The sequence below is a fragment of the Catharus ustulatus genome, chromosome 18 (assembly GCF_009819885.2).
Source record: "Catharus ustulatus isolate bCatUst1 chromosome 18, bCatUst1.pri.v2, whole genome shotgun sequence".
Classification (NCBI taxonomy): Eukaryota; Metazoa; Chordata; class Aves; order Passeriformes; family Turdidae; genus Catharus; species Catharus ustulatus.
Window position 1 is genome coordinate 8,508,985 of NC_046238.1, and position 20,958 is coordinate 8,529,942.

Here is a 20,958-nt window from a genome sequence, read left to right on the forward strand (position 1 = left end):
CGCCCGGCCCCGCCCACCCCGCCGTAAGGGGGCGGGGCGTGCGCTGCTCCCCGCGCTCGGCCCCGCCCCCTGGGTGCCGATTGGGCGGGCGGCGCGCGGCGGGAGGGGGCGTGCCGGCGCGGGCACGGCGGCGGGGAGGCGCGGCCGCCATCTTGTGCGCCGGCGGAGCTCTGCGAGCCGCCCCAGCGCGGCCGCCCGACCCGCGCCGCTCCCGCCGCAGCCAGGGCCGCCGGCTCCGCCCGGGGCGGCGGCGAACGGCGGAGGGAGGGCAAGGGAAAAGCTCGGTGCGGACCGGGGCCCCCCGCGGGCCCGGCGGCGGCCACTCCTCCCGCCGCTCCGCGCGTCCCTCCCCGCGGGTTTGTGGCGCTGTGCCGGGGGAGGATGAACGGAGGATAAATGGTGCCCAAGGCGCACAGCGGCACCTTCCTCCTCCTCTTCCTCCTGGTGCTGAGCATCATCGAGCCGCTGCGGCCAGGTAGGGGCGGCGGCGGGGCCGGGGGTGCCGGGCGGGGCAGGGTGAGCCCCGGGTGGCCGGGGACAGCCCGGACCGGGGGCGGGACGGCTCCGAGCCGGCCCCTCCGGGGAGCTGCGGGCTTTGCCGCCGCTTTGTGCGGTGAGACAGAGCCGGGACGCGGCCGAGCATCGGTCCCCTGTGCCGGCTGCCTGGATCCGAGAGAGCCTGGATTTACCCTGGGAGTCCGGCTAAAACGTCCGTGTCAAAGTGTTAAAGCTTGGCTGGAAATCTACATAAACAACTAAGGGTAGTGAGCGCAGAAAATGTGGTAACTAAGTTTCCAGGTGCTTGTTACTTACCTGCTTTTATGTTGTGGGCCTTGGGTGCCCTACACGGCCAGACAAAATGCTTGCTTTCGAAAAGCCATTTAATCCTCCCAGAAAGAGAAGAAAACCTGCTGCACCTGGTTCGTCTTTTTGATTCTGTTGGTGCTTCTTTTAGGGAAATAATTCAGCGATGGAGTTTGTGTGCTTGCTGCTTGGCACGGTGCTTAAAATCTTAAGATGATTAACTTGGGAGAAATGATTAGTGTTTGCGGATCGAAAACTACAGGTTTTTCTACATATATCGCTCAGCTGGGGTTTCTTTTTGGGTGTTGAACTCTCTGGGAGCTTGGTAAAGCCCTCGGGTATGATGGGCAGCTCTTGCCAAAGAGCATCAGTAGCCAGAGCGTGAGGCTGCCTGGGGTGGCTTTGCAGGTTTGGAAATCGCCCTCCCATGGCACGAAGCAACTGTTCTGGGTTATATGTGTTCCTAGTAACTAGGAGAATAAGAACCATGGTGTACTTTGAAACCCCCTAGTTATTTCTCTCCAAAATAACTTTTTATGACCCAGACTAATAAAACATAACAGTATTAATGAACTGCGTCTAAGTGAGTTCCCAGCAGAGCTGAAACACAATTGGGTCAGTGTAGGCAGAGTTATTGAAATAACTAACCTGGGTGTTGAAACGTCTCTGTGTCTACCTTGTTTTGTTTTAGCTTTTTTTTTTTTTTTTTTGGCACTGCATTGTATATACAGGGCTTATGATATGCACTTAAGTAGCCAAAAAACCCCTGTTGTGTTGGTAGCCTGGTATTATTACACCTAGAGGCTTTTATGGCTGAGAAGGTACTGTGTAAAACTGATTTCAAGCAGCTCCTTTTTGCTGGCACTAAGTGCTCCAGGCTGCTGGATTGCTGGGTGAAAAGGTTCAGCTTATTCAGAGCTGTCTCTGTGCTTTTACAGGTGGGTAGACTTGACCCTGAACTCTGCTGGTGTTGAGCATTGTAGCCTCCTAGAAACTAAAAAATGGCATTTTTCATATTGTGTCATATTTGTCACTCCAGTTTGATATTGTACCTCTGTCAGCAGCTGATGCTTGATGGATGAACACAGATTTTTCACTTAGATTTGCTTTGTTAAGATGAATGATGCTGCTCTAATGTACCTGCTTTAGAGTTTTGTGGTGCTGTAGCCTTGCTGGCTGAAGTGCCCTTGTGAGCAAACCTTAGCTCATCTGCTGAGGTTCTACACCACTGGCTTTGAAACTTGTAGTGTTAGAATTCCCCTGTGGCAGCTCCATAAGCATTCCATGAATTTTGCTCAAACCATATGTATTCCTGAACCTAAGGTGAAGTAGTGCAACTGGATATAGTGCTGCAGCTGGAATTCCTTGCTGTGTGAGGAGTTTCTGAGTTCCATTTGGAATATACTCATCCATCCTGTTTACGTGGTGCCTGAGCTGTCCATGGTGATGCCTTTCCCTCCTCAGAGGAGAGCCCATCTCTTCTGGGTGGCCTCACAGCTCTTTGGCAATGTCATCTGGTGTTTTTGATTTGCTCTATTCAGTATCTTGAATGCTGTCTCGAACAAATCACCCATTTGATAGATTAATAGCACATGGTTTGATCCTGAAACACAAAGGTGCAGGTAGGGAAAACCTGGCTCATGCAAGTACAGAGGACATAGAGAACCAAATTTACCACTTTAATCTGTAGTGAAGAAGTCTCCCTAGTCTTCTGTGGGGAGAGACAGCAGAAAGAGAAGAGTACTTGGACTCTAGAATTTATTTCCCAGGTGGTGTTTACTTGACTTTTTTCTTCTTTAAACCTGTGTGTTGTAGCAAGTGTCTTTTTGGTTTAGGAAGGACGCCTGCAGCTCGCTTAGCTGAAATCTGTACTTGGAGCTATCAGATGAGTGCTGCAGAGTGCTGGGAGGTTTTATGTACTCAGAGATGAATGTGTAGTCCCTTCACAATTCAGTCCTGGCGGATCAGGCATCTCTTTGTATTTCCATGTTAATTTGACACTAGCTTTGTATCCATGTTCTTGCTGTGCTCTTCAGACAAATAAAACCTTCTTTTAAGCCTCCTCAACTGTAGTATCTTTTCATGCCATCTGAAAGGCAGTGATTTCACATGGGCCTATTTTTTCCCTGCATTTAGGGTGAGGTGAGCTTTAGTAAATTAGAAATTAATTAAAATTTCTTTCCCCCCACTGCCTTTTCCTCTCTTGGTTACATGACTCTGTTTTGTGCTACTGCCATCACTAACAGCACAAGGTACTTTCAACATGCCATTGACCCCAGCAGAGCAGACTTGGGTTCCTGAAGACACTGTGGCGGTTGGATTTTTCTGAGCTTGACTTTTAATGGTAATTTGAGCCTTTGAGAATTACCATGTGGATATCTTTTTTTTTTTTTTGTCCCAGTGTTTCCGTTTTTTCCTGTTCTGTTTTGACCATATCCTTCTTGTTTTGACTAGTTGTCTGCTTTGTAGTGCATTTTTGAAAGTGTTATTTTTTTGACAAAGTAGGGCATTTCTCCTCGAGTTGTGTTACTTACTATTTTTGGAATCTGCTAATGTGAATTGAAGCTCAGTGCATCAGACTCTTCCAACTATAAGGGTGTAGAGTGAAGGACTAACTTAATATTTCCTTTAAACACGTGCTGATTTTACTCTATCTGTTGCTTTTTGGGGATACTTACTACAATAGGGTTAAATGTAATAACATCTTTTCCAGGACAACTTGAACCCATCTGCTTCAGGTTATCTGACTAGGTGGCTGACAGAGCTGATGTCTTTGTGTGAGGAAATATTTCAGTGGTGTGTTAACTGAGTTGCAATAAGCTGTTCTGGTGCTGGCTTAGATTTTGCCTGAGTTTCTGAACCAGTGCATTTCTGTCAGTTGTTGGAAGAGCATCAGAGATGTAAATTGTTATGGATTCAGTTTTTCACAGTTTGAGAATATTTAAGAAGTTTATTTTTCTGTTAACATCCCAATGCATCCCACTGAGAAGCAGAGGTTTTGGTGCCTTTGTGTAGCGTTGGGAGCTTAAGCAGTCTGGAATGACTACGCTGACATGTTTCAGAATAGTATTTAGAGGATTAATTAAGATCATCATTGCTAAAGACAATAACATGTTTTCATATTTCTCTAACAAGATACTGCTGCTTGCTAATGGAAAACACTTAAACATGGTCAGGCTTTATATTGGATTTTGTAATAGTGGTTTAGTACAGAGCCTTGTGAATGTAGGTCATCGGGCTTTCTTATTAGAGCATTTGCCAGGCAGCTAAAAGCCAATTGAGTTCTTGTTCTTGCAGCTTTTTTTCCTCCACTTCAAAGCCAGCTAGAGGAAATAATTTTATTACCCAAGTTCTGTTTCAAAAAAATATTGCACAACGTACTTAATCTGCAATGCTTAGAAAGACCTGCCAGTGCAAGTGGTCTGGTTAAAGCCCAACACTCCGGCTCACAGTTGGTGCTTCCCTTCTCTTTGGAGCTTGCTGGCAGCTGCTGTTGTGCTCTTACAGGTGGGGTGTTGGTGTTTTGACACGATACAACTGACAAGTGTGTTCAAATTGCTCTTTTTTGTCTTTTAGTCAAGACGTGTTGGTCGTATGTGCAAGGCAGAGCTCATCAGAGTAGTGGTCTAAGCAAACCCACGATCAGCATAGTTTCAAGGTGATCCACTGGTGTGCTGTGGCTGGATGGGTCTGGTTTAGTCCAGTTGAACTGTATTGATTAATTCTAATGGAGACCCAAATGTATCAGTCATAGAATTTGCTCTGACCAGTGTTCCTCTGCTCTGGAGAGACTTTATTGGTAGGCAAATACAAACCCTTATTTTGCTCTTTGTTCACCATCTCCACCTCAGTGAGAGCTGTGGTGAGTGATATTTATTCAGGTTCATGTTGTTGCTAGCTGCAGTTCCTGTCTGTGTATTTAGGTGAATTCCCCAGTGGAAGGTTCTAGGAGTGAGGGATGGAAGGGTTTTTATCACACCTCCTCAGTTAATTTTGCTGAAAGTAGGACTTGGCCTGTCTTCCAATGTGGTGTTTTTCCTCCTCATCCCTTTGCTTCTTAATCTACTGGCTTTAAATTTTATATTTCTTCCTACTGTTACCTATTGCTGAGTTATTCTCCTGATGTTTCTTGCTCTGCTGTTTTTTTTGCTGTTTTTACAGCTGCAGAGTGAGGCTGATGGATGCAAAAAAGCTTTTTTGTGTCTGGTCTCAGTGTAGCAGAGAGACAAAGCAGAAGGTATCAGACCTTATTAGCAGGTCTGATACTTTAAGACTGGTAATTCCTGATGTTAATTATAAAGCAAAATTTTTGAGGTTCAAGTGGATTTGCTAGCTGTGGCTAAAAAGTAAAGTAGAAAAAAGGAGTCAATAGGCTGGAGTTTTTGCATTGCTTTGGCTCTGAGAAGTAATAATTGAGAGGGGCACCTTGGGGGTTTGCAAAGGCATGAACTTTATGTCCCTGTAGTAGGTTTGGGGGCAGGGGAAGGTTGGTCCAGAACAGCAGAAGTGATGGAGAACAGAGCACTGCCACAGCTCCTCTCTGCAGCAGGAGGAGGCAGCTGTGCTTCTTTCCTGGTATATGAGGGGAAAGGCACAGCTAGACTGAAGGGTATTTTAGAATTTTAGATACCAAACATGAAAAATGTAAAATCCCCTGGTGAATGTCAGAAAACCAGTCAAGACTTTAATGAATCATTCTGTCCCCTGGCATTACCTTTGTAAGGGCTGGTGTTGATGTTGAATTGTAATGCAAGTGTAGTAGCTTCCTCTGTGGTCCATCTCTGAGTAATGCCTGGGTCTCTGGGTTTTTACATGGTTATTTCTTGCAACTTTTATAAATCTTGTTTGATGCTGTGAGATGCATATGAATAACTTCTTCTGTGATTAGCAGAGCTTCCCATTGTGCAGTGCAGACCTATGTACCCCAAGTGGAGTTTCGGGTACCCGAAATCTGTCTGGAGCACAACCTAGAATCACAGCTCCTGCCCTCCAGGGCTTAATGTGTGTGCTCAGGATTGTTTTGTATTTTGAAGTGGATATGTGCATTGGGTTCTTGCAGTGATAGCCTGAACAAGGGAGAGCTTAGTTAAAAAGGGAACAGAGCACAGCCAGTGGTAGGCTCAGTGAGAGGCTCTGCAAATCTTTGCCTGTGTGATCTGAAGGGTTAACCTGTGCTAGGAAGAGCCTTGCTAATAATTTATTCTGTGTAGGCTGATAGAAAGTTATGGCTAGAAAGGAGCATCAGAGTCTTCCTGTCCCAAAACAAAATCTGGCAAACCCAGGCAACTCCTGAAGGTGTTTGTCAAATACTTTCTTAATATGGGATAGACTCCAAACACCAAATTCTTTTGGTAACTCTAGTTGCCAGTCTTGTTTGTTCTGCAGTTATAGTTTATTATTTGCATAAATGCAGTCTAATGCAGGGGTCCCTCATAAGCTGCAGCTTTAAAGAAGATTCACAGTTTTCCAGGACAGTTCAGGTGCCAGTTATTCTGTAGTACTAGGTGTGGTGGGTGCCTGCTATGCCCAATGCTTCCTGGCTTTCCACTCCCTGGAATGGTTTCTGTTTCATGCTGGATCCCTGCATGACAGGCTCACATGTCTGCACTACACTTCAGTGGTGGTTTTGTAGAGGACCCTGAGTCCAGGAGGAATCATGGATCAGTTGGTGAAGTCCTTGATTTGCTGCAGCAGGACTCAAGCAACTTAGTTGCTTAAAAACATGAGTTTGGGATTAACCTTTATTCCATATTCCCTGAACTGTGAAATCCTCTGGCATCTTGTGGTTTCCCGTGAAACTTTACATTTTTCTTTGTTTTAAAGGGTCAGCCTGCTAATTCTGGGTTTCATGAACAGCATTTTAATGGTACTTGCTATATGAACTCCTAAGAAAGTTATTAGTAGTGTTTGCCTGCCATTCAGATAATTTAGTAAATACAGTTTTAGGTTTAATTGCAATTGATAGCTACTTCATTACCTATAGCTAAACTAAATAACATTCAACTTCTTACTTAATTAAAATTAAAATTGGTTGGTCTAACATATTTAGCTTCTGTTCTGTTTATTGATTATTGTGCTTGAGAATTGTCAACCAGCTCATGGGGTAGAAATGTAGAAGTAGCTTTTGGTAGCTGCTCTTAGGATGTTCCCTGCTCTTTTGTCCTTTAACTGATTTTTCTTTGTCATGTTTTCATTTGTGTAACTCTTTTTATCCTGTGTTGTCTTCTCTTTCATACACCACCTCTGTTGTGCTTCCTCATACCTATCCCACAATAGGACCAGTTACTTGGAGTGCCCAGTGGAACTATCTGAAAGTCAGAGTTAGTAGAAAAATGGGATTAATGTAAATTTTATTTACATTTCTTTAGAAATGTAAATAAAAAGATTTCTTCTGACTTAAAATAACTTGTCGTCTCTTGTACACTTTAAAAGAAAACAGATAACCCTGCTTCTATCACTTGCTGGGTTTGAGTTTGTGCACAGGTAGCGTTTTGCTTTGTATATGTTAAACCTCTAAAACTTATTGCAGCTTGTTTTAATCTAGAGATGGTCAAAACTGTTTTTTTTTCTCTCTGTTGAATTTGTGGAATTATTTGATGCACTTAAATTACTTCTTCACTGATTAACATCAGTGACATAAGAGTATTCTATTAATGTCATCTGGGAAAATCTTCATGAAATGTTGGGAATCTTGCAGGAGGAAAATCAGAGATTTAAGTAGAAGTCATCATGCCACCTCAGTTCTGGCAGTAAGCAGGTAGGAGGAAATGATTCAAGAAAGCTGTAGTGCCCATCTTTGTCTTTCTGAGCAGTAATGGAATTTAATGTCACTTTTCTATTGATGTGGCAGCTAAAAAATGGCAAAGATCAAGTTTTGTGGCACAGTACCTGATACATGGGCATAATAGATGTTGAAGAGTGCTGGCAGTACTTGAGTTGTTAGAAGGTGTGGGGAATGAGAAAACTGTTCTGAGGGGAGGGTTACATGGCTTTTTACAGTTGGATCTGTATTTTCTGACTTCTGGTAGAACTGTTAGACTTAGGAGTTTGCTATGTAGAATTTCTCCTCAGGTATTTGTTTTGCTGGGGAAGAGGGAAGCACAGGATCTCAGCCAGTGTGGACAGATGTAGCTGTGGCTGACATTGGCCACATTCCTGCTGTGTTCAGCTTCAGTGGAGCAGGGGAATGCTATTCAAAGCATGAGCCATTTGCTCCAGTGCACGACAACTCCTGTGCAAAGGATAAAACTGGGTTTCCCTATTTGAGGTCATAATATTTCTGTGGATTGAATTTTTGCTCTTAAGTGTTCTAGGTGCTTGCTCATCGAGTCTTGTGCAAGATGTGAAGAACAAAATTGAAACAGGAGCAAAAGCTTTTTTTAGTGTGACCTCCATTTGAACAGTGCTCAGGCACAGTTTTCCTGTCTCCCTGAATTGTTAGATTCTTGTTTAAGACCTTGAACTTTCCTAGGGCCCTGTAGAGAACTTCTTCCATGTTAATTTGGTTTTAAAACTGAAAGATAATGTTAGTTTTTAGGAGAGTGGCATAGTTAAAAAATAGCTGATTTCATAGGTAGAACTTTGTCAGCTATTTGCTATTAAGATTACTGCAATTCCTCATATTTTAATTCAGCAAGGTTTTTAAAGTACATACTTAGCTTTAAATTGTATATTTTCATTAGATTTGATAGGATTGCTCATGTGCTGAAAGTTTAAGGAATATACTTAAATACTGCTGAATCGTGTACTAAAAAAAAAGATGAGATAGGAACTTTTTTTGTTTTCCTGCAAAGAAGGAACATGTGTTGTCTTGCTAAAAGTAAATGGGCTTGCTAAGTAATACTGCTGAAATCTGGCAATTCCTACTTTCAGTTTAATGGTGACTACAAATTAGCCTTGATTACTCTGACAGTTCTTGAATTGCTGTTATCGTGTTTCATCTGGGTACTCTTCTTGTTGCAACGTGATCTAAAGAAAATACTAATTCAGTTCATGTAAAATTTTGAATTTGAATTTTTCCTTTGAGGAAAATGAGTTTCTGTAGAATATTTGTTCACTTTTAGTTGTTTGGTTGGGTTTTATTGGTGGGCTTGGGGTTTGTGTTGGTTTTGTTTATTTGTTCGGGGTCTTTTTGTTTGTTTGTACACTTATAGTTGATTTGGTCAAAGGGAATACAGCCTCTTCCTCTGCTGATTTTTAGTGAACCTGTTCTGTATATGAACATATAGTGATCCAGACTGACTTGGTAGGATGTATTAATCTTGAGGATACAGGAAGAGGAGCGGAAGCATCTTGTGTGCCTAGATTTTTTTGGGAGTAGTTCTGGGTGGGCAGCTACCAGGTAATAGCTTTAGATATAAAAGTACTTTGAGCTATGGTACCCGGGTAGTTGAAGGATTTGTGGTGTGCATGGGATAATCCATCTGCCCTGACCTGCTATATGGGTTGTAGGGGAAAAAGCACTGTTGTTGATGGTGCCCTTTTCTGGACACAATTGATGACTTGCTGAGTTTATCACTGCTGATGTTGTTCTTAATGGACTTTTTCTTTGCTGCTTCATTTCTTGGGAGAATTAGTATTTTGTGTGTGTAGCTGTATTTAAATTCTATGTGAGCAATAGTGCTTTTTACTCAGCACTATTTCCTGTGAGCATGTTTCATAAGCAGTGGTGCTTAATGAAACCTGGACTGCAGTGGGTTTGTCTATGTCCCTGTCCTCCTCTTCTGTAGTACCCTTGCCTGACACTAATTTAATAAGACCATATCTTGCCTATGTCCCTCTGCCTATCCACAATAGGTCCTCTGGCATGAAAAAGCTTGGGGTCTTGCAGGGTCTCTGGCAAAGGTTCAGTTACCCCAGCTCACCACTTCCTCTGCTGCCAGCTGGGAAACCACCCCGATGGTGACAGTGTGGCATCCAGGTGTGCTGGCAGGCTGGCACCTGCTGAACAGTGCAAGCCATGTGGGGGTTTCCTGCTCTTTGAAGCTTAAAAAAATCATAATTTCCTTCCCTTGTGCAAGCTTTGGAAAGACATATGCTGTCTTTTCCTGGTCTTGACTTTTTTCAAGCTTGCTTGAAATTGTTCAGTGAATTTGCGAGGTGTGATTGGCACTTCCACTGACCAGCTTTCTTTAGGGAAAGGGTTAAAAATTTGGTGCTGCACGGGTTTAAGTCACTTGTCACTGTTGTACTAAAACACTGAAATCCTGCCTAAGGCTGTACAAAGCACTCGAAGTCCTGAACAAGGTTATTAGTATGGAGAAACAGTAGGCTTTAATTTTGAGCCATGTTAGAGGCTTCTCGAGTACCAATGGCTTTGGTTTTGTTTGTACTGACTGCTCTTTGTGCCTGTGCTTTATTTTTATTTTCCCTTCTGCCTCTTTACTTATTATCATAATATAACAGTTTCTTAGGGAGGAAGAAGTGCAAGACTGTTGCTTAGCCTGGTATTCTCACTGTGAAAATAAACTGGTTTTCAGTCTGGAATGCTGCATTGCTTAATTCACAGTATTCTTTCAGCTTAATTCAAGTAGCAAGTTTTGTTTTCTCTTTGGTTTTAGCAGTGCTGGAGGATTAGGAGAAATATTTTTTTCTGTTTCGGTCTTAGGAATAAGTACTCACTTTCATGAAGCTCAAAGCCCGTATTTTTTAAGTCTTGAAAAATTATAGCCAGGATTCCCGTTCCAGAAGCTCTGATGTTTTGCTTTGGCTGAATGCTGTGTCTCTTGCCTGCCTTTGTTTTTTTTTTCTCAGTTATTTTGAGTTCTCTTTCTCTTCTCCATCATTCCTGGCCTTGAGTTTGCCCTCCAGACAAAGAGCAGAAAATGAGTTGCAGTGAATGACACTTGTGAGCAAGGAAAAACTGGGTCAGTTCCAAGCTCATGCAGGGTGTAGGTATAATAAATAGAGAATCATAGGATCATTTCAGTCGGAAAAGACCTTTGGGACTGTCTAGTCCAACCATTAACCCAGCACTGCCAAGCCTGCCAGTAAAACATGTTCCAAAGTGCCACATCTACACCTCTTTTACATATCTTCAGGGACTGTGACTCCATTTCTCTGGGCTGCCTGTTCCAATGCTTGACAACCTTCTTGGTGAAGAAATTTTTCCTCGTGTCAAATCTAAACCTCCTCTGATGCAATTTAAGGCCAATTCCTCTTGTCCTGTTGCTTGTAACTTGGGAGAAGAGGCTGAGCCCCACCTTGCTACCACCTGCTTCCACGTTGTTGTAGAGAGTGATAAGCACTTCCCTGGGCCTTGCTGTCTGGAAAGTTTTTTACTGAGCGAAGAGTATGAACCGTGAGTAGCTAGTTTATCCAGGAGAATGCTGTGGTGTCAAAGATTTACTAAAATCCACCAGGTAAATGACATCCACAGGCTTTCCCTGGACTGCTAAGTGGGTGACCTTTTCCTAGGAGGAGATAGGTTAGTCGAGCAGGACCTACCTTTCATAAACCCACACTGGCTGGGCCCCATCACCAGCTTGTCCTGTGCGTGCCATTCATGAAGAATGATCTGCTCCATAACCTTCCCTGGCACTGAGGTCAGACTGATCAGCCTGAAATTCTCCAAATCCACCTTATAACCCTTCTTGTAGCAGCTGGCTGTCATACTTGTTGACTTCCAGTCAGCTGGGACCAGGTGAGTTAGCCAGGACGGGTGGTACATGATAAAGTGGCTCTGTGAGCACTTGCACCAGCTCCCTCAGTATCCTTGGGTGGCTCCTGTCCAGCCCCATAGACCTGTGTGTATCTAAGTGGCCACAACAGGTCTCTTAACATCTCCCCTTGGATTATAGGGGTTTCATTCGGCTCCCTGGCCTTGTCTTCAGCTCTGGGGAGTGGTACCTGGAGAACAAATACAAGGGAGTGAGGGAAGGAGACAGCTACCATTCCTTACTGTGCTGTAAAATCTTCAGATGGATGTTGAGTTGATCTAGCATAACTTACTATGACAGAACACTGAGTAATACTGAATGTTGATGAATGTTACTCATTAAGGACTTACAGTTTTCAGTTGGAGTGCTGTCACAATTTTAATTACTTCATGAAACAGCATGCTGAGGTCATGCAGAAAATGCCAATGCCTCTGACATGTATTATTTATTTATTTTTGGAACTGATGCATTCCTATTAAATGGGAATATAACTAAAGAATCTCTAATTGTCAGGAGCTGGAATTACATTTGAGAAGAGGCATGGGCTGTGTTTTAGCTATGAGCATATCATGTGGCCTTTTTCCCCCTCCAGGCTCTCTGCTATTAGGTGCTGTTGTGCTTTCATACTGTCTTGCACATACTCAGGCCATGATGAACCAAAGCTACATGATCTAAGGGTACTTCCTAAGCATATTTTCAGTATCACAGGTGAATAACCAAGCATTTTATCTTCTGTGGAATTGGACATGAAAATAGAATGCTCTGTTTTTCTCCAGCTTTTATTTCTTCTGAAGATTTTAATTTTAATTTTTCTATAGGCTTTTAATTTAAAGAACAGTAAATAGAACCAGTTTTAATGAGAAACTTTAATATATGAAATGGATAACTCATGGTGACACATGAGCTTCATAAATAGTTTTCTTCTCTGGAAAAAGTTGGTGTTACAGTCTACTTTTCTCCTACTGTGACTTTGTTATAAAGTACTGTATGTATTTATTCTGCCACACTGAATGAAGCAGTGGGTGGTATAATGATAAACTATGATAAATTCAAAAATACGTAATGGACATCAGATTCACCAAGTGGCACAAAGACCTGCTGGGAAATGAATGGTTAGTGAAAACTGAGATCTGGAGCTGAGGGAAATACCATTTACATATGGCTTTTCTTTCCTGAGAGCAGAGCCCTTGTATGGCTCTGGGGATACCTCAAAGACAGGTTAAAACCAAGAAAATCTGTTTGAAGGCTGAGTCAGAACATCCTCAGGTGCAGTTTGTAGCTGCTGTGTCCCTTAGAGCTGGTCAGCAGCTGCCTTGGCCGCTGCGAGCAGAGGTGGGGCAGGACAGCCCTGCTCCTTACAGGCTGGCAAATTTTCAGGAATTTTTTTTTTTTGTGAGAGACGCACCATACCTGCTCCAGTGAACTTCACTGTGGTCTTGGGAGACATCCAAGTTAGGGAAACTGCTTTTTAATTACAGAGGATTACTTTAAGGACAGTTTTTTCACATATCTGCTGAGGACTATGATATGATTACCATCGTGTTATTGTTGTGTTGGAACTATTAAGAGTACTTTAAAGTTTATGGTACTGCAGTAAATACCAGTCTAGAGCAATATTGTTCTTGTTATGCTTCCTCTTGAGCATAAATACTAAATACAGAGCTCTGTGTGTGTGTTTGATGGCAGTGGGTGTGGTGTTCCTTCTGTTGTTTTGTTTCTGGTGCTTGTTTGCAGGCATTTGGTGAGCACTGGTGTTCAGCAGAATTTCCAGGAGTGAAGGACTTAAGAAGTTGGGCTTCTTGCTGTCAGGGACAGGGATCTGATCATACTTACATAGTGTAGCATGGCTCAGATCATATAGAAACAGTGATTTAATTAAAAAATATTAAACTTATTCCTAAATGTGTTAAAATATGAAAGGATAGTGCAACATGTAGGTACAGGTCTTAAGTAAGTAGGTTGAATATTATAAAACATAAGAAAGACCTGTTGGACAAGTTAAAATCTGAATAAGAAGAGTTACTGGTTTAAGCACTTGTAGTTAGAGTTTTTGTTAATGCTTAATCAGCTTTTCATGACTGTAATTGCTTCTTGAAATCTGAACAGAATATTCCCTTACAGGTAATTCATCTGATCTGGGACAATGAGTGACTTACACAGGGAAAGGAGGAAGTATTTTTGTCTTTTGTTTTCCTTTGGTCTGTAAATAAAAATGATGCCAGAGGATCTACCATGTCCAACCTTGGGTAATGTGATCAAAATAAGCAAAGTAAATTTGGTGTACACATGAACCTGCCATTGTTCATTAAAAGCTTACGTATAAAACCAAACCATGTACTTCAAACTTAACTCTTCCAGTACATGGATTTCAGAGTAATAGCTTATAATTGAAATAACATTAAATACTGGGTGTACATTTAATCAAATCTCAATTTCCATACAAATGAAGCTCAGCAGACAAGAACAATTAGTGTAGCAAATAAAAAATGACGTTTCTTTGTGTTACAAACTGAAATGGGTTTGAATCTATACTCGCTGTGTAAACACATCCAGTACCTCTAGTAGTCTTAGCTACTAAAAGACTATCTTAATGTATCAGACTTTACTAACTAATAACCTTACTAACTTAATAAAGAAAAATTCAGTAATTGCAGCCAGAAGAACCCAAACTTTGATACCAGTGATGGTAGTTACAGAGCTTAATTTCTGTATTGAAGCACTCTGCTGAATTTAGAGTTATATTTTGGAGGCTTTAGTTTCAACCTCTGGTTCCTCATCTGTACCTCTGAATTGGTGAATTGCTGTGATACCAAGGTTTTTGTACTGCTGGAGGTTTTATATGTTAGAGGTAGGAACATAGGTGAGGGGAATGTTCTGTTTGCCAGGGATACATTTATACTTTAGGATCTAGTGCTCCTTTTGTCCACACGTTTCTGTAGTGTTTGTCTTTGGTGTCTTGAAAATATAAGGCTGAAATGTAGATTTTGAGAACTTTGATGTGTTCACCTAATACTTTACAGTAGATGTTTATTACATGTACCTGAGATAGGGCTTTCATAATTTTTATTGGATAAAACATTTCTTCCAGCTGAATTTCTTTTGTGTCTCTGTCTTCAATTGAAGGAGGATGGAGAATCCTGCTAAAACAGTATCAAAGTTTTCTCATTTACCCAGCAGCTTTGCAGGAAGTGTTGTGCCTATTGCCACAAGCTGTTTTCCAGCCCTGCTCCTTCTCACCCCAGTGCTGTGTGACCTGGTACCAGCCTTTTGTGCCTCACAGCTGCAACCCTGCTCCTCACTTGAGGCTTTTCTGATGCCATGGAGGTGAAGGTCCCAACTGTTTAAATGTTTTCTGTAAGAACAAATATTTAATATGATAGAACGTTAGTAGATGTTCTGTCTTTGGGGCAGACAACTGTTATGATGCCCCAATTCCACATTAATGGGTACTGGATTTGTACAGCCGTATTTCTGCTGAATTAGCTGGAGCATGCAATCTTTCTGGTTGCAAGGGGACAAACCAGAGCTGATTTGACTTAATGTGGACAGACAGTAGCTAATTTGATCTAAAGCTTGCTGTTTCAAAGCCAACTGATCACATTCATTTAGAAAACTGAACCGGCAAGGTGAACTTGTTTTGAGTCAACATTTTGTCTCATGTGTCTGTTACAGCCTTTCTTTGGTGTTGGAAGCTCTAAAATGAGATGTACTGTGTTGAAAAAGTAGTTTCACATACTGGATATGGATCCTCCCTACCTTTCTTTAAAATAAAAGAATTGTTTTGAATAACCATTTATCCCTTAGGTCCCGCATAAAAAGGGGGAAGATTAATAAAAAATTAGTTGCAGTTTAGATGTGAGCAGAGGTGTCTTAGTCTGAATGAACCTCAAAAGTCTTAAATGATGCAGAAAATACAGGTTTGAGGTAGTGTACTGCTCAGGGCAGCTCACTGACCAGTGTGCACCTGCTGCAGGAAGGATGCACTGCAGCTTCTCAGCTCTTGGGCTCCAGGAGGAAAATGTTCTCAATTACACACAGGGAGTACATGGGATTGTTAAACCTGAAAGGACTTCCTGGATCATTTTTATAGTGGCCAAAATCTGTTTGTTTTGTGAAACACATGAAACTGGCTGAAAATTGGAGAAGTGGGTGTGTATGTGTGTGTTTTATTCATTTATCATGAAGTCTTTCCTGTGGATAATGCTTCTTGTAAATGGTTTTATTTTTTTGAGTACTTAACAGAAAATCAGGAAATTATCCTGTTGTAAAGAAAGTTCTAAAAGCTAGTTGACCCCTTTGTTGAAATACATGAGTTCTGTGAAACACCTGGCATTCAACGTGCAGTGGGCAAAATCTTCAGAACAAAAGCTCTCTGTGAGCGTGTAAGCAACTACCTTGAAAGAGAAGGTTTTTCCTGTAACAGTTTTTCTGTTAGTCAAAAATCTTGTTGGTTTTGCTACTGGGTAACTTAGAAAAATGTCACAGCTAAAGGAGATGAAGGCCTCTTTTTTGTGTGGCACTGTTTAAATTGATTTATAATCTTGTAATTCTTGGTTTGATGAAGTAAATTCGAGTTTTCTTTTAAATTTTGAATTACAAGTCCACAACCAGCGTTGGTGAGACTTCTTTCAGATGAGTTTCAGGTGGATGGGTTATATTATCTAATAACCTGTCCTAGCAAGTTGTTATTGTTTTTTTTTTTTTACCTTCACTTGATAGTAAGTTTTATCTTGGGTCATATATTTAGCTTGTAGAATTGATGGTCTGAATATGATTTAAATTTGTCTGCTTTTTTTATATCAAGTTATGGAATTTCTTCTTTTCTGTATCCAATTTATAGTAGAGAAACAGGTGAAGTGTTACCAGAGAGTGCACTGTTGTTACTCAGTATTTCTGACAGATGTTTGTTCAGGTACAGATGTGCTGGTGAATGAGCAGGTTCCTTGGGGTCTAGGAAATAAGCTCAGTGTCATCATGAAAGCATAGAACCAGCAGTCAGGACAGCTGACTTCCTACAGGTTCATCTTGTCCATAACCTTTGGCAAACTCCTGAGTTTTTCTGTACTTCATTGTGAATGGTTCAGGAGGATGTTGGTAAGATTGCTGAGGGTTTATGTTACAGAAGTGCTTTGAGATAGTGAAATGAAGAGACTATCACACCTCACTGCTTCAAATGTTTTCAGGTTCTCACACTGCCTCAACTTTGTGATGTTTTGTAAGTTTATACTCTGTATAGAGCAAAAACTACAATTGCTGCTATTTTCAGTGTTTTAGTTGTCTTCTTTCTTCCCAGCAAATGCCAGATGAATTTAATTGCTCTGCAATAAAATTTCAGTGTACGAAATTTCATCCTGTAGCATAGCAAAGACTGCATCTGATCCTTAAAAGAAAAATAAGCTTTTTATGTTAGAATTTCACATGTGAATTATGATAGGGCTGATGCCACTCATCACATCGTACGTGAACACTGGGGGAGGTTGCATTTCCACATTTTCACTTCCAGGCAATTGTTGATGCCCTTGGCTTAATGTTGTCTTGTGCTTCTGCTCCAGCAGCTGCTTGCTCTTAGCTGAACTTGTACCATTACGTATTTACTAATGGTTTTCAAAACATGAAATGTTTCTGCATTAAACAGCTGGTGGAAAGTATGGTTTAGTGCTGTGAGGACATGATAGTTTAAAGTACTTTCTTCATCCTTTCTTGCTGTTACCATCAACAGCTGTGATCTGTGAGGGATATCTGGCTTTATGGACAGAAATGGACTGATATTTTTGAAATCTTTGCTATTCTTCAAAAGAACTGAAAATATATGGGAGAAGAAACAGTTTTTATTTACCACATTCCTGGAAAGTCCAAAGTCTGACCATGTGTTAAGTAATGACTTGCATTCCTGGAAAGATGGATGGTCATGTAATATTGTACTATTCAGTACTCCTCATACATCTTCCTGATTCTTGTGCTGGCAGTGTGACTTGCCTTTTCTGTGGTAGAGATGGGCTTGAGATATTTTCATTTATCTGCTGATTTAATTTAAAAATAGACTACTGATGTGAAATGTTTCACGGGGTTCTGGAGAGCAGCATGTATACCTTGTACATCCTTGCCTCTCCCAAGTATCTCCATTCCTTGGCTAAGTATCTTACAGCTTTGTTATAGACTTCCATCTATTTTTATGCCTCTGTCTTACTGCTCAGGATGGCAGGAGGGCTTATTGACAGAGATTTTAATTTCACAGTATTTCTTTGTGTCACATTTCACCCTCTGCAGCAGAATTACGTAGCAGTTCATGTTCCCTGGTCTGAAATAATTAGTGCATCTGACAGCGTGATCTCCATTGGGAGCAATGGTACAGCTGGTCTGAAAGGTGTTTTAATAGAAATGTTTTGTAGTCTTCCATGTATCCACATTCATCAGAGAGGAGTGTCTCTAACACAGGAAGTAATGACATTACAGCATGTAGCTGGTATTTTTTTAATTCCCATAATACTGAGATGGAGTCATCCTTTTATCTGAGCCAGTCATATGTAATTGTACATAAAATAGTAATAGCATGTATGGAATTGCAGACAGACAAAAGTATTCTGTTTTTCCCTTGTGCAGGTTGGCATTCCTAGTGGATGCTGCCTGTGAAGCCAGAAGGCTGCAGAATAACTTTGTTCACAGGGTATATGTGCGAATTCCACTGAAATTAAGCAGTAAAAGAAAAAAAATCAAGTTTCTTTTAAAGTATTGAATTTTGCTGTAATTGCAGGTGGATGCAGTGGAAACCTGGAGCTGGGCTGAGAATAGTCCTTGATGTGTTAAAAGATCTACCACAGACCCCTTTGTAAATTCTGTACTTGAAACTGTAGTAGCAAGACTTTCTAAGGAACCTCCCACTGTGTCCTGACCTTGTGCAAAAGTGGCAAAAGAAGCTGCAGTGATTTAGCAAATGACCTTTTTCTGTGGACTTGAAATCTGAATGCTTTTAATTTCAGCTTGAGGTTTTGTATTTGTTTGAGTTGGTGGGTTGTGTGTTGTTGGGTTTTTTCCTCTAAGTTAGAAGGAGATTCAATTAACTCACAGAGATGAGATTTGAAATTCTTTAGCTTAAAAATAGATTTAAAATTTTCTCTCTTGCTATATTGGGCAAGTGAGGCTTTTCCTCCATTTTTTAGAACCCCCCCAAACATTTGCTTCCCCTTTCCCTCTTCAGGTTAAATAAATTATTTCATATTTTTTTCTGATGGGGAAGTCATTATGACTGGTAATTCTATTTTTTTCCCATTTCCCCTATGCTGTTTGGGCTGAGTAAAGCTCTAAATGGGTGAGAATATTTGTGGTGCTGTCAGGTCTGTTGTTGCTGTCAGTAGTCTGGCAGGTCCTAGCATCTTGTGACCTGAATGTTTGCTCTGAGTAGGTGGTTGCTAAGAGGATGTGCCTGCTTTTATTCTTCTAGAAGAGCAGGTCTGTGCTTTATAGAGGAACCAGTAGTAGGACTGGATTTTAGTCTAACATCAAATTAGAAGCCTGTTATCAATACGTTTTACCAATTACTAGGTGTACGTGTACAGCTTTTATTGAGAGTGCCTGATTACTGGGTTTATTACACCCAGTCATGTTGTTTGAACCCTTAAATGTGACCTCTGTCTTGATTTAGCTTAGACATGTGTTTCAAGAAATAACAACTGCAATTACAGTCTGCTCTTATGTTGTAAACTGTGGATGAGAGAATGCATACCTGTATTTTAAATTCTCTTGTAGTGATTTCCTTCTGTGAAATAGTTGCCTACTGTATCCATTCAAAATCAGTGTGTTTTACATATGAACTTTTTTTTTTTCTGTTTAAAAATGTGCTCATTCTCTAGACACAAATTACCTGGGATTAGTGCAGCTCATTGAGAGGAAAATGTGCTAAATTGCTCAAAAACAATGGTTGGAAAATTGGCAGCCACTGTCTAGAAGAAAGAATGGACAGTAATGATCAGGTGCAAAAGTGAGCCTGTGGATGGTGTTGGCACTGGCAGACCGGCTGTGAACAAGCTTAGAATTGTTCACTTTTGGAGACAGACGTTTTTCTTCCCTGCAAAATGTTTTGAGGGACATAAAATGAAGCTGAGTTATTAGGTTCTGGCATTTGATAGATGGAATTGAAAAAAAAAAAAGAAAAGATTTTGAAAAAGTTGTACTTTTTATAATGCTAATTAGGTGAGACGGTGTAATGATGGCAAGTAGGCAGTGAACTCGCAAGCAGGAGCTACATGTTTGCAGATAGTGACAGTTTCTAGAAAAGGGTATGTTCGCAGGGAGAAATTCTACAAAAGAGCTGAAGCTAGAAAGTGAAAACAGGTTCATGGATATAGATACTGTTTTACAAGTAGTTCTGTGAAATGTCTCGAAGTCAGACAAGCCATTTGTGCAAGTCTAGTGGATTCTGGCATACACAGTGATTAGAATGGAAATAGGATTCTGAGGCTGTTGCATAATGTAGTGCTTAACTATTGAAACATATTTTTGTTGAACTTCTGCTCTGAGAAAATTGAACAAGAGCTCCTCGGTGCCCCACAAGAAATAAATGGATGATGCTGTGGTAATAGCTGCTCACAGGCTATCTTTATCAAGAAGGTTTTACGAAGGATGTCTTGAGGGAATTATTTCCCATACCCTCCTGTCTGTTAAAACCACAAACATGCAGTTTAGGACGTGAAGTGATCTGAACTGACCGAGTTTTTAACAGGCTGAGTTAACCAGAGATTTTGTCTGTTACGCTTCAGCGATCCATTACATGACAGATGATTAATATATGTATAAATCAGGAAGAATAAATAACATTTCAAACAAAGCAGAATTTTTCTTCTTTCGCAGAGCTGCGCTGCGCCCCGGGGCAGTTTGCGTGTCGGAGTGGAACCATTCAGTGCATCCCTTCCAGCTGGCAGTGTGATGGATGGCCCACCTGCGAGGACGAGAGCGATGAAGATGACTGTCCAAGTAAGTAAATCTGAGAGAGTGCTCAGCCCTGTACCAGCTTACTTTGCAGCAGTACTGTGACTCTTTCAGGTTGTTTGGTTGTTTTTGAATTTGGTGATCGTTTGGTAGTACCCATTGTTAACAAAGACTGAGTTGGCTTCTATTTGTTTTGAGTAGCTAATGCCACAAACAGTTTTTTACTTGTCTTAATTATCATTCCAATCTTACTGTCAGAACAGGTATCCTGAAGATGAGGAGAGTTTGTGGTCTAAAAAGAGACTTTCCTGACAAGGAAAAAATGTTGCAGTTAAACTGAAATGACACATAAGCCTGTGGTTAAATTTGGAGTTACTGATTGGGTTGTGTATCACTCAGACAGTGCTGGGTAACATTGCTGGACTTGGGTGGAGAGCTTGTTTCATTGCTTCCAGTTCTGATTATGCTTCTTGTGCTTTGTTCTGCCAGACAAGGTAGTGTATTTGCACTTCATAAGCTCCTTGACCGTATGCTTTGAAGAGCCTGTCACCAGCAGTGGATCTCTGCTAAAGCT

At 41.3% G+C, this 20,958-nt stretch overlaps 1 protein-coding gene across 4 annotated transcripts in view; it reads left to right on the forward strand.

The window, feature by feature from the left end:
* The first annotated feature begins 289 nt into the window (after positions 1-289).
* The window catches only part of DGCR2 (DiGeorge syndrome critical region gene 2), a 68,559-nt gene continuing 47,890 nt past the window's right edge, over positions 290-20,958 (forward strand). For 2 of the 4 annotated variants that reach the window (XM_033075708.2, XM_033075709.2), the window contains exons 1-2: positions 292-475; positions 20,307-20,429. In XM_033075708.2, coding sequence (XP_032931599.1) covers positions 397-475; positions 20,307-20,429 — 202 coding nt within the window. In that variant the 5' untranslated portion in view covers positions 292-396. Of the gene's footprint in view, positions 476-20,306; positions 20,430-20,958 lie in introns of all 4 variants that reach the window. The other 2 variants (XM_033075710.2, XM_042779829.1) reach the window with 2 other exon arrangements.